Here is a 13,681-nt window from a genome sequence, read left to right as displayed (position 1 = left end):
TGTGCGTTGTGCTTGAAGTGTCTGTGTGCGTCGTGCGTGCAGGCGAGCGGGTCGACCCCCCTCCAGCTGGCCGCCGCCGGGGGCCACGCCGAGGCCGTGAGAATCCTCCTGGAGGCCGGAGCCTCCCCCGCTGCTGAAGACTCCGTGAGCCGGCGCCCTCCAACCCCCCCCCGCTCCGCACCAACACAAACCCCTCTACCCCTCACACATCACCGTCATGGCAGCGCCAAATCGGATCGCAGCGTTCACCGAGTCAAGTTTTTGTCTCGGGATACCATTTAATCAAATTTCTGGTTGTAAAGTGTGGGTGCTTCCTCGTCATTATCATCATCCTCGCCATCGTCGCCATCCTCATCATCACCATCCTCGCCATCGTCACCATCCTCGTCATCGTCACCATCCTCATCATCATCACCGCCATGAAGACAGGCAGGCTATGCTCGTCTGTGAAACGTGGAGTCTTTGTGGCAGCATCGGGCCGTACGAATGTCACGGACACCAAACCTATTCGGTGACGACGACAGCGACGATGGACGTGCTGCTGCTGCGTACGCTTCTGCAGTGGTATCTGCGACGTCTCTCGTCTGTGCAGGAGGGCATGGCGGCCATTCACCTCGCAGCAAAGCACGGGCACACCGGCGTGCTGGAAGCTCTGAAGCAAAGATTTCCGTTCAATGTGACCAGCACCAAGGTTCCACCGAGACGTTGATTCATTCTTCTTGGGGTTGTCAACCCTTTCAGCAACACACCGCAATTCAGGGCGTGTCTCGCACTAAGTTGATCGATTACTTCATTGGGAAAACGACAAATGAACATGCTGCATGAAGGTGCTGCATTCACGTTGTGCCGCACAGGGACAGCTGCCATAAGGGGGCTAAATAAAAAATAAACCTTCACCCTGGAATTAGTATAATAGAGATGAGATCTGATGAAAGATTGTTTTGAGTTGCTGTGGCATTTAGGAGCCCCATAAATTTAAATCCTTTATACTGTGTGCGCTATGGATCTCTGTGGAAGTCTATGGAGCTGTATGTGAGTCTATGGGTCTCACTATGGGTCTTTACCCATTTAAATTCCGGCGCTCTGTCCACTTCGTGCCACGTACGAGATGGCTAGCACTGGAAGATACCCCTCGACTGGACTGCTTGCAGTGCATTGGGATGTTTGGGATGAGATGCGATATAAGCCACTTGGAGTTGCCGAGGCATTTAAGCAAGCACCACCGCGCCTGCAAATCCTCGCCATCGCCCAGCTTGCACGCCGCTTGCGTCGGTAAAGAAATCCTCGCTCGTTTGCCCCCAGACCGGCTTCACGGCGCTCCACGTCGCCGCGCGCTTTGGGCAGGTCGACTTTGCTCGGGAGATGCTGGCGAGCGTCCCGGCCGCCGCTGAGAGCGCGCGCCCGAACCCCGTCAACGTCGCCGCCGGCAGAGACGCAGCTCAGGAGGTGCGGGCAGGGGCAGCCGGAGCGTCGGTCATTTGTGTCTCAACCAAGTCGCGGAACTAGCGTCGGGGGCAGGGAGCGCCTTGCCTCCCCCCACCCCTGGTGGCCAAAGCTACGAGTTGGGGCCCCTCTTGACAACCACCACGTGATATGTTCTCAGCGGCATTGGGACCCCCACCTGACCGATTGCCGCACCCCCTTGCTCCGTGACCGGCTCTGCCTATGGCCTGGGTCCCATGTCGCAATGGCAGTGATATGTGAAAGAGAGAAATTTCGTCTCGCAGTTCACAGCCCTTTGTGAGTTTACTGCCAGATGAAGGCCTCGCCACGCCGTGTCGGGAGTGGTGGGGGGGGGGTTGTTTGACTATACTTCACCATGCCGGTCAGTGCAGGTTTTTGTTCTGCTAAACACAGTCGTCGAGCAAAGGCCTAAACGCCCTTTGGCCAGCAATAAAATCCCAGCACCATTGAAGGTGTACAAGATAAGGGTTCGCGTTTCTTGCGTTGTGCAAGGTAGCAATAACTTGGGAATCGAGACGATGTGGAGGCAATTCCAAAGTTGGACAGTGTAAGGGAAGAGGCACAGTCATTGTTGTGACTTGCAGTGTGGTGTGGTTGGACAGTGCGGATGAGACGGAACAGCCTGGCAGACAAGTGTCCTAAATTAGCACGGTTGCCTACGTACAGTGCTAAACAAGTTCCACATTCATGAATAAATGTTGGTGGAGGAATGAACGAGTGAAGTTCACGGAAACAGTAACCACGGTAGGAGAGACTGAAGAGTGATAAGGAGGCAACTGACTGGTCAAGATGAGGAGGATAGCTATACGGGAGCAGGACAGCAGTGGATTTTTCTGCAGTGCACTCTGCTGCCCGCGACGTAACCCCACAACAGCTTGTAACGACCTGTGCGGGTCATGTGGGCTGTTTGACCATACTTCACTCTGTGGGCGGGTAACCAGCTCCAAGGGGTGGGGTTTGTTATCAGTGCCCGTGAGCTAGCGGATGACGTTCAGCCGGTGCTGCGTGCCCTGTCCTCCGTGTGTCTGTGGTGAGCTAAACGTAAAAACTAGAGCCGGGATGAGATGTGACGAGGCATTAAGTGCCCCATAAATGCTTATCTTTAGCTCTGAGTGTAAGTCTACGCGTCTCGATACGAGTGTATGGGTCACCATACACTTGCTCTCAATGTGAGTTTACGTGTCTCCGCATGGGGCTTTCCCCAATTGCAAGCCGGCGCTGCGTGCAGGTTGCGCCACATAGGGGCGGCTGCCACTGGGAGTCCCCTTGGCAAGACTGCCACAGGACATTGGAATGGCCGAGACGAGATGTGATGAGGGTTTCGCTTTGGGTTTCCGAGGCGTGCGAGGGAGGCTGCCAACGTTCTTACGCTCTCTTCCTGTGCGACAGAGCGGCCTCACTCCGCTTCACCTGGCGGCTCAGGCCGGCCACGAGGGCCTCGTGCGGCTCCTCCTCAACCACCCGAGCACGCCGGAGGACTTGCAGGTCGGCCCGCAGGCAGGTCCCGCCGCAACAGCGCTCACGACAACGACGAAGGCAACAGCGGTTCCCTCTGGCCAGCTCTCCGTGTTGTCGACTACCTGCTGCTGTCCAGGCTTGGGGCGTTTCTCTTTTACTCTGCCTGTGACCACCGACTGCCCCTCTCTGTAAAATAACCTTGCCCACTGTTGAGATCCGGTCGCGTTAAGATGCTATATGAATCCAAATTGTATCATATCGTACATAGGTCTATATACATTTATCGGGTTTCTATGTAATTCTGTGGGCCTCTGTGTGAGTCTTATGATCTCTCCATAAATCTTTAGATATCTATATCGATGTAAGTGTATGGATTTCCAATTATATCGGTCTTTATGTGAGTCTACGTACGTCTTTGTATGTAAGTCCAGGCTTAATAACCTCAAACTTGCCCACCGGTTCTGTACAGCATCTTGTGATGCAGCCCCGTTCAATCCCCCCGCATGCGTGCGTCTTCTCCGGGCGCTCTACTTGCCTCCCACATGTAAACACTCATACTGGTAGGAACCTCCTGGTTACACCAGCCCACAGGGGATTATTGTGTCCGTCCGTCGTGCATCAAAAAATGGGAGGGGTGGGGCTGGGTGGAGAGGGGAGGGTGGGGAGGGGCTGGGTGGGGAGGGGCTGGGTGGGGAGGGGAGGGTGGGGAGGGGCTGGGTGGGGAGGGTGGGGAGGGGCTGGGTGGGGAGGGTGGGGCTGGGTGGGGGGTGGGAGGAGTGGGGCGGGGTGGGGAGGGGCTGGTCACCCCGTGGTGCCCTTAAACGTTTAACCTACTCACGCCGGCTTGTGCCCGCCCTCACAGTCGGCCATATTTGCGGAATACACCACGCCACCGTTGACCCTGGCCATTGACCAAGCAACCCAACATTCCTATCAGCTCCCTCTGCAGGAATGTGTTTAATCGGCTGAAAAGATCTTAATATATAGAGGACCGGAGAGCTTGGGAAATTGTTGATTGTTTCGGTTCAGTGCCCAGCTGCTGCCTTCCTGGTTGTCTGTGGTTCCTTGTGCCTTTGAGTTGTTCTCTCTCTCTTTGAGTGCGAGTGAAAACTGTGCACGTTACAAGTTGGCACCCTGATGCAATACACTCATGTGCACGAATTGCTTTGTTAAAAAATATTGGCATACAAATATTTCGGAATTTGAAACCAAGGTTCCTAAATATTCGTTCTTGGGAAATCATGCAAGGTGAGCGTGTACGTTCCATATTCTCTTTCACTGGCTCAGCGCTGTGACCCTTTAGTCACCCAACCACCTCATATCTCCCGGGTTTCAACGGCAAGCCGGCGATTTCGTTAATCAGATGGTAAGGCCCCATTGTGCTTAGCAGCGCTGTTACGAGGATGACCACTGCCCAGGACCGCCGGCAGTGATGACAGCTACAAGACATTGAAAACGTATTTCTTTAGAACTGCTTTTTGTGTTTAGTCCTTCCCCCGCAACTCTGATTAGTACGGTTAGCTATTGATCGTGTGAAAGAAGTTCAACGCACACATCGCAGGGTATAAATGTGCCAACTAACCAGAGCCAAAAAAAAAAATAATTGACGCAAACTCGCCACGCCAGAATTCTAACGCGTAGCGTGTGCCGGTCGTGCTTCCCGATGGGGCCACGCGTGCCACGTCGCAGGCCACGACGCCGCTGCACCTCGCCTGCCAGGGCGGCCACGCGGCCGTTGCGGGGCTGCTGCTGAGCCGCGCCGCGTTGCCGCTGTTGCGCACGCCCGACCAGCGCGGACACTCGTGCCTGCACCTCGCCGCCACCGCCGGCCACGTGGAGACGCTGAGGCTCCTGCTGGGCCAGGGCGCCGACATCAATGCCACCGACAAGGTGCGCCCGAATGACGGTGCGGTGGTCGTCTACGTTGAACTATCGGACTTGTTTCGCACCGTACGTAGTCAACCGCGCTAATTGGTACACATATATTGAAGGAAATAGGCGTGGTGTTGCCGCCCGTGCGGCCGTGTCTTTGCCCACGCACTTCGCCACAGTAGCGAGATGTTATCTACCTCTCCTGGTATACAGCTCGTGGGTTTGATCCTGACGTGACCAGTCTCCTAGCGATTGAGAGCTTAGTTCGTGGGAAGACGACTGCCACTTCTGTTTGGACACGTCGCCCCTTCTTGACGAGCAAACTCCTGCAGCAAATTGGGCTCAGTTCAGTTGGCGGTCGACGTTCGAAGTGGACTGCGACCCTCAAAGGAATGGCGCCGCCCCCGTGGTCGCCCCCCTACGCGATCCGTGGATCAAACAAATCACTCGAGACGCCGGCGTATGGCAGCAAGAGCGGTTTAAGCGAATGCTGTCGCAACACGTCACGCGCAATGCTCCTTCGCTGACTCCGCGTGATGAACGAATGAATCTCCGTCTCTCGCTCTCCCCCGCCGGTGTCGGCAGAGCGGCTGCACCCCGCTGCACGTGGCCGCCCGAGCCGGCCGCCTCCCCGCGGTGCGCGCGCTGCTGGAGAGCGGCGCGGCCGGCTCGGCCGAGTGTCGTGACGGCCGCACGGCCCTCGAGCACGCGGCCGGCGGGGGCCACCGCCATGTGCTGGCGTTTCTGCTGCGCCACTCGACCCCCGCCACCCAGCGCCTCATCCACAACCGCAGGGTGAGCGCCGTGTCCGGTCGCTGTTCGCCGAGCTGCGTTGGCTTCCGGTTGACGAACGAATACGTTTTGAGGTCGTGCTCCTCCACAAATGAGCCACAATACCTTGCTGATCTCATATTCTTAGGTTTTTTCGGTAAAGTCACGTAGGTAAAAAATTTAAATTTATAAAAGTAAAATTAAATAAAAGTAAAATAAAAATCACGACGTTTCGGAGGCAACACAAGCTTCCGTCTTCAGGTGGAACCGTCACAGCACGCTTGCGTTTTTTTTACTTGATACAGCTATCGTGCTGTGACGGTTCCACCTGAAGACGGAAGCTTGTGTTGCCTCCGAAACGTCGTGATTTTTATTTTATTTTACTTTTATAAAAACAAATTTTTACCTACGTGACTTTACCGAAAAAACCTAAGAATATGAATCCTTGCAGTCACGAAAGCTTCAAATCTAGAAATACTTGCTGATCTCGTCAAGGAGCATAAACCATCATCGCGTGAACTCCGGTCATCCTCGCAGCGGCGACTTTTAGTTGACCATCGAACGCTTTCATATGTGCTTCTGCAGCCGTGTGGAACTCTCCTCCATCCGATATTAGGAAGCCACTCAAGCTATGCACTTTTAAATCTCGATTGAAAACTAATTTCTTTATAACTACTTTTTGTGTTTAGTTTGTTGTCCTTCCCCCGTACCTCCGATTAGCACAGTCGGCTACGTACGGTGCAAAAGAAGTTCAGCACACATCGTCTATAACACAATCAGTGACGGGAAATATCTGTCGACAAAGAATTTCTTATTTTAGTCGACGGTGACCGTGAATGGCCACGCCGCTCCCCCGCGTGCCTTGCCAGCCTTAGTCGGTGCCCGCTAACAGCACTCGACCTGAACAACCCGTGTGGGCAATACGGAGGACGTTTGTCTTCATCCGTGTGCGCGTGTGTGCGTGTGTGCGTGTGTGCGCGAGGCTCCTGCAGTTCGTGTACGACCTGGTAGTGTGCGGGCAGCAGTGCGAGTTCCGCGTGATCGACGACTTCGTGCTGCTGGCGCCCGCGCCCCTGGAGGCGGCGGTGAAGCTGACGCGGGCGCTCGGCGCGGCCGCCCTGCGCGAGAAGGAGCGCTCCGTCGACCTCGAGCTGGCAGCGCGCCACTGCCAGGTGGGCACCCCGAAGTGGACACTGCCAGGTGGTGCGAGCCAAGGGCATCGTAGCGCAGTGGAACAGCCAATGTACTATCGCTCCAGCAGAAGTTAAACACTGGTGATCATCATTACCCTTGTCACCATTGATGATGATAAGGATCGTGGTGACTGCAGGATATTGGACCTAACGTTCCTTATTCACACTGGCCAGACTTTGTGGAAGAGGCGCGAGTAGCCACGCTGTCCGACGACACTAAGACTCGCGACTAAACGAAATCCACCGCCTTAGTTGAAACGACAAAAATAGTTATCGGCTAGATCAAGACTAAGACTAAAACAAATAGATGAACGCCGGCTGCCACCCCGTGCCCGTGCGCTCCCCGCTCTCCGTCCAGGCACTGGCCACGGACCTGCTGTCTCTTGCCGTGGGCTCGCAAAGCGCCGGCGCCGCCCATCTGCTGCGAGCCGTGGACGAGCGCGGCCTCTCGCTGCTCGACGTGCTCATCGAGTGCCACCAGCGCGAGGTGGCGGCGCACCCCGCCGTGCAGCACCACCTGAGCGACGTGTGGCGGGGAGGCCTCCGCTGGCCCTCCTGGTGCCTCGCGCTGCTCCTGCTCGGATTCCTCGTCTGCCCACCCCTCTGGGTCGCCTTCTCGCTTCCTCTCGGCCACAGGTACGTGGGGGGGGGGGGGGGGCAGGGGCAGAGGGCAACTTCTAGCAGAGACGCCACGGAGAGTGAGATGCAGAGGTCGCAACCGGGTACCCGATACCTGTACCCTACCTGATACCCGGCAACCCGTACCCGGCCGGGTACGGGTACGGGTACCCGTTTGCGACCCTGGTGCGGCCGGGTACGGGTAAGGGTAAGGAATCAAAACCCGTTTGCGACCTCTGGTGAGATGTTAACTACCTCGCCTGGTATGCAGGATGTCGTAGGTTCGATCCCGTCTCTGACGCCTGGATATTTAGAGTTTGCGTGTCTCTCTCCCCGTGGTCGCGTGGGTCCTCAGGTTTTTCTCTCCACAATTTAGAATCAACGTGCACTTAGAGTAGTTGGCTGTTAGAAATGTCCACGTGATAAGCCACTTTGTTGAGCTATCATATGTGGCCAGGTCGCTTCTGAAATAGAGCTATATAGCTCAGTGGGCCTTAACTAGTAAAATAAAAATAGATTATAGTTTATTAAACGTCCTAGCGGTTGTTAGTGGCGTTGTACATACTCATAATAACACACTATATTTACATATAATCTTCCACTCTTCTGGTATTGTGGGATATTTGTATCCCCATTGATCTGTCCCGGTCTAACTCAGGGGTGGTTTAATCCACGTGCATCTTGCAGTTTCGTTGATTTATTGATAGGGTAGAGCGGCGGCGCCGTGGATATCACAAACCTGGCGACCTGAGTTGAGCAAAAAAAATCCTAAACATTCCAATGGTGACAATAACATGTGAGCATCCGGGAAAATTGACGGTTACGCCACGCAACGCACTGGGTGAAGGCGGTTCATAAATACGTGAGACAGTCCGACATGCGACGTACTCGCCTTAGAGCAACTGCCCCAGACGCTCACGACGACTTTGCAGGTTTACTCGGATCCCGATCATCAAGTTCCTGTGCCACCTTGCGTCGCACCTGTTCCTGCTGTCGCTGTTCGTGCTCACGGTGGTGTGGCCTCCTGTGACGCCCATCGCCGAGGGCCACCTGCTGCCCTCGTGGAACGAGTGGCTCCTGCTCACCTGGCTGCTGGGCCTGCTGCTCGCCGAGTTGCGTCAGGGCCGGCTCGTCGGCCGAGGCAGCGGTGAGACGCACCAAGTGGGGCGGTCGCACGGCCTGGCGGTAGCGCGTTCGCGACGCTTGGCTGTGGAGGTTCACGGTTTTTAATGCGGCGCCTGCCCCGGTTTATTACTGCGGGGGTATCAACCGTAAATTGAAAACAAATTTTTTTCGATTGAAAATTCATTTCTTCGATTAGCACGGTTGGCTACGTCCGGCACGAAGGAACTTCAACATCCATACGTACGTATGTACGTACGTATGTACGTACAGTATGTACGTACGGCCGACGCTGACAAGCAGCGTTTGCTGCGTGCTTGTCGTTGCCAGGAGGGTCGCGGTTCGGCCTCGCCTGGATCCGGCTGCTGGTGCTCGGCTTGTCGGGCTTGGCCCTGCTGTGCCACCTGTCGGCGCTCGCCTTCCCGGCGGGCTCGCACGCCCTGCTCGAGTGCCTCTGCGCACGCAACGTCCTGCTGGCCAAGGCGCTGGCCTTCTGCTGCGTGCAGCTGCTCGACTTCCTCTCCTTCCACCACCTCTTCGGTCCGTGGGCCATCATCATCAGCGACCTCATGAAGGACCTCGCCAGGTATCGCTTCACGCAGAGAAGAAACAAACGCAAATATCCCACGTGCAACCGTTGACAGACTGTCGGGGCGGGTGCGGTTAGCGAGCACCTATGAAGGCCGGCACGGCACATCGGGGGGTGGGTGGCCAATACCGTGCCAACACCAATGCTACCTTGCCACAGTTTGGGGAGGCCTTCATCCGGCAGTGGACTGATCAGCATTATAACGCTGCGCCCAAATGCTGCCGCAGCTGGAGACGCTTCGCAAAACTTCGCTTAAAACGAAAATTTACAGTCGTAGCGAAAGAGAAAATGCTGCCGGGGTGACTGCGCGAGTGCGCGTTCCGCTCCTGTGTTCCCACTCTTCCCCAGGTTCGGCATGGTGCTGGGGATCTTCCACGTGGCGTTCACGCTGCACCTCACGGCGCTGTGCCAGCCCGTGTACCCGCAGGGCGACCCGGTGGGAAACTCGTCGACGGCGGCGGCGGCGTGGGACGCGACCACGGCGGCGCAGACGACCCTGGACGTCACCGTGCTGCTCTTCTTTTCCCTCTTCGGCATGGGCGACCAAAACTCCCTGCCGGACGTGAGCCGCTCGCCGTCCATCGTGTCCACCCTCGTCAACGCCACGTTCGGGGTCTACCTCATCGTCACGCTCATCGTGCTCATCAACCTGCTCATCGCCATGATGAGCGACACGTACCAGCGCATCCAGGCGCAGTCCGACACGCAGTGGAAGTTCGGCCGCGCCGTCCTCGTGAGGGAGGCGACGCGTCGCACGTCGCCGCCGGCTCCCCTCAACGTCGTCACGCAGCTGCTGCAGCAGCTCCAGCGCTGCGCATGCAGGAAGGGTACGAACCACGTGGTCCAAACAAACAAGAGGCAAAGATCCCCCGTGTTAGCCTGGAAAGGCTCTTGGTGTGGCAAGTGCTATTAGCGAGTAGCACTTATGAAGGCCGCCGCGGCACACGAGGGGGGTGGATGTTTACATTTCGCGCCGGGTACTCATTTGAGGCTGAGTCGAGCTAGGGGAGGCCTGTGACCGGTTCAGATAATTGTCACTGGTGTTGGCTGTGAGCGGGGATCGAACTCGAGTTGCGGGGTTCGCAGCGCAGCGCGCTACCACTCCCCACTACCGCCAAATGGTCCACACACATAAATATGCACATGTTATGGAAAAACTGAAAAATATTGCCTGCTACTGTGAAAAAAAATACAGCAAGCCTGTAGCGTGACCTTGTTTAAAGTGGGGCAGACAATAACTCAAGGGGGGGCACGACGCACTAATGTTAAACAAACGTTATACGAACGATAAACGCTGAACAGAATAAGTAACAATGCGATCTGCTTGTGCCTATTGTGCATTCTGCATGAGCTCTCACCCCCCGCGCAGAAGAAGAAAGGTCATGACCGCCATCACTGAATTGTACTATATTTTTGCATATTTTTGTTTACTAATCTTCAGGGGCAGCACGTAAATCATTGTGTTGAATGCAGCACTCACCACACTAAGAGAGTCCCGAAAGGGGCAGTGCTCAGCCCTATTCAGTCCCCCTGGTACTATGGTTTTCCCCTGAAATCTTAATTTGGAGCTTTTGTGACTGCAGGAATTATAAAGATAAAATAATTTATTATTTTATCTTTATAATTTATTAAAATAATTTATAATTTTATCTTTATACGTGACTTTACCGAAAGAACCAGAGAGTATTTCCCCTGAAATGTTTATCCTCGCTCTTCCGCAGGCGCTGTCGACTTGCCGAGTGAGTCCCTGGCAGACGGGGGGGAGGAGGTGGACCGACTGTCCAACTCGCACTCCATCGACATCCCCGTGCACTCCACCGCCAGCTGGCTCCACTGCTTCGCCCGCCGCAGGCCCAAAGTCTCCCCTGCGGGTACCGTACCTGTGACACGCACCACGTTCACAGCGCGAACCCAGGCAGGATGGCAAGTAGCACGTGACTTGGCACGGCGACTTCACGCAGTGCTGGTGCTGGAACATTGGGGGATCTGCAGCAGAAGTGATTTTCCGGGGCCTCTCTTGTACCGTGTACACTACCAGTAATAGAACTGAAGAGCAATAGATAATTCACTGGTCAACAACAAAAAAACATTTTTTTCTGGCCTGGACTTTTGCAGCTGTTTTAGACTAATTTCAGGGTGCTGATTCCAAATCTGATCTCAGATTTGCTTTATCACATCTCATTTTATGCTATCGGCATACCCCATTTTCATTGATTTTACCCGAGATTAACTCTGTCACTTATGATTGCAAGTTGTTGCGAGTCAGTGACTGCTTTAGTGTTAAAATATGGTGCTGTATTTTTAGGATAGTGTGTTTATAATATCATTTTATGTAGATATCCACATTTATTTAATACATTTTTTCTGCAGTTTTTATTGAAAATGCAATATTTTATATCTCAAAAACTGATGCCAGAATCAGCACCCCAAAATTACCTTAAAACCGTTGGAATACCTTATGCCAGAAAAAGTGTGTTGACCAGTGTAATAGATAGAGCCTGGATAGTGCTTGGATCGGCAGCCACTTGGGTGGTAATATGGCCTCATTGGAAGTGTGTTCACCACTTTTTGCAGAGGTCCGTGGTTCGAATCCGGCAGGCCGCCCTGTTTATTACTGTGGTGTATTAACCACAACATACTACGATCAAGAACGGCGTGTGGAGACCCTCATCTAGCAGTGGATTGACAAACGGGCTGTACGTATACACAATAATGTTTCATCCCAGAGTCGTGACCGGTATAACGGCGTCTCCTTTTCTATCCACCTGGTCGTTCTGGCAGAATCTCAGCGTGTCGGGGAACGCGTCCGTCCATGCCGAATCGAGGATGTGCTGGACTGGAGAGCGGTGGCGCAGCGGTACCGTGCCATGAAGGGCACCCTGGAAGAATCCCAGCACAGGAACGTTGAGGACTCGCTACTGCCTACAGCTGCACCACTGTTGTAGAACTAGCAGGGAATTCGAGTGTAAAAGTAGGATCTAGAAGGGGGCGTGGCCGAGGGCGGAGCCAGGCCACGCCCAGGAGCATCAAGGGGCAGACCCGAGAGGGCTCTTGGCTCTGTTGGAATGGAACCCGTCGGTGCGACGTCTCTTCGATCCTCGGTCTTCGGTGTTACGCTCGGCATCGTGGGTCAGGCAGTGTGTCACTGACTGACCCGGTTATGTAGTTACCCCGTTGTGGTCCAGTTCACCGTGTAGTTATCACCTAGGTGGAGATCCAGTGTACGTGTATGTACTTAGCCCTGTTGGGGTGTTGTAATAAACGTGTTGCCTCCAAGAACAAGCGTGTGTCTCCGTAGAACCCACTACACATGCGTTATTGTTATTTGAACTTGTGCTCCACTGCCACCAACGCAATATTACACTTTACTCTCCAAAGGGGCCGTCCATAAATGACGATTTTGGACGATTTTTGACCCCCCCCCCCCCTTTCGTCACACGGCGTCACAAAAAGTCAGACCCCCCCTCAAATATGACGTCACAAAGCTCTGCCCCCCCCCCCCATAAATAAAACATGCTTCAAATCGCTTTAAACTATTGTCATTGTAGTGCGTATTTAATGTGGCGCTGCACTCTGATGTTGTAGGAGAAAATATTTATTAAAAAGTCTATTTAATTAAGTAGAACGTGTTGTCTACATTGATTTAAAGTTGCGCACTTTGATGTGACGTCACATTTCTCAAACCCCCCCCCCACGTCACACATCGTCACAAATGTCTGACCCCCAACCCCCCAGGTACGTGACGTCATTTATGGACGGCCCCAAACTTCACTCGAATTTAAACAAAAAACCTCGAAAACGCGAGGCGAAAACCTCTGACGTGGCAAGCGGTCACCAAGCCATGAAGGTTACAAAAGAAAACCTCTGAATTGACGAGCAACAACCCAACCACAAAGGTTAAAAAACCCTCTGAACTGACAAACAATAGCCCAACCACAAAGGTTAAAAAACCTCTGAACCGACAACCAACACCCTAACCACAAAGGTTAAAAAACCTCTGAACTGACAACTAACAGCACAACCACAGAGGATTAAAAACCTCTGAACCGACAACCAACAGCCCAACCACAGAGGTTGAAAAACCTCTGAACTAACAAGCAGAAGCCCAACCACAAAGGCGTAAAAAAACCTCTGAATTGACAAGCAGAAGCCCAACCACAAAGGTTAAAAAACCTCTGAACCGATAACCAACAGCCCAACCACAAAGGTTAAAAAACCTCTGAACTGACAAGCAACAGCCCAACCACAAAGGTAAAAAAACCTCTGAACTGACAAGCAACAACCCAACCACAAAGGTTAAAAAACCTCTGAACTGACAAGCAACAACCCAACCACAAAGGTTAAAAAAACCTCTGAACTCATAATTTGGAGCTTTCGTGACTGCAGGAATTACTCTTTGGTTCTTTCGGTAAAGTCACGTCTAAAGATAAAATAATAAAGTAAATACTAGCATACGACGTTTCGATTGCAACACAAGCAATCATCATCAGGTATAAATGAAATAGCAACAAAAATCTAACCAGAAAACTATAGACAGACATATAAGCAGACAGATATCACAGAGATACATAGAGAGAGAACACACATAGGCACC

At 53.6% G+C, this 13,681-nt stretch overlaps 1 protein-coding gene across 1 annotated transcript in view; it reads left to right on the top strand.

Annotated features, from left to right (window-relative positions):
• LOC144938721 (uncharacterized) overlaps positions 1-10,473 on the top strand; it is a 30,694-nt gene extending 20,221 nt beyond the window's left edge. The window contains exons 20-31 of the mRNA XM_078866640.1: positions 43-144; positions 593-691; positions 1,303-1,446; positions 2,707-2,961; positions 4,612-4,812; positions 5,380-5,589; positions 6,558-6,737; positions 7,117-7,394; positions 8,309-8,523; positions 8,802-9,084; positions 9,436-9,914; positions 10,457-10,473. Of these exons, the coding sequence (XP_078722766.1) occupies positions 43-144; positions 593-691; positions 1,303-1,446; positions 2,707-2,961; positions 4,612-4,812; positions 5,380-5,589; positions 6,558-6,737; positions 7,117-7,394; positions 8,309-8,523; positions 8,802-9,084; positions 9,436-9,914; positions 10,457-10,473 (2,463 nt within the window). The remainder of the gene's footprint in view (positions 1-42; positions 145-592; positions 692-1,302; positions 1,447-2,706; positions 2,962-4,611; positions 4,813-5,379; positions 5,590-6,557; positions 6,738-7,116; positions 7,395-8,308; positions 8,524-8,801; positions 9,085-9,435; positions 9,915-10,456) is intronic.
• The last annotated feature ends 3,208 nt before the right edge of the window (positions 10,474-13,681 follow it).

The sequence above is a fragment of the Lampetra fluviatilis genome, chromosome 2 (assembly GCF_964198595.1).
Source record: "Lampetra fluviatilis chromosome 2, kcLamFluv1.1, whole genome shotgun sequence".
Taxonomy (NCBI): Eukaryota; Metazoa; Chordata; class Hyperoartia; order Petromyzontiformes; family Petromyzontidae; genus Lampetra; species Lampetra fluviatilis.
This window is presented reverse-complemented; position numbering and strand designations above follow the sequence as displayed.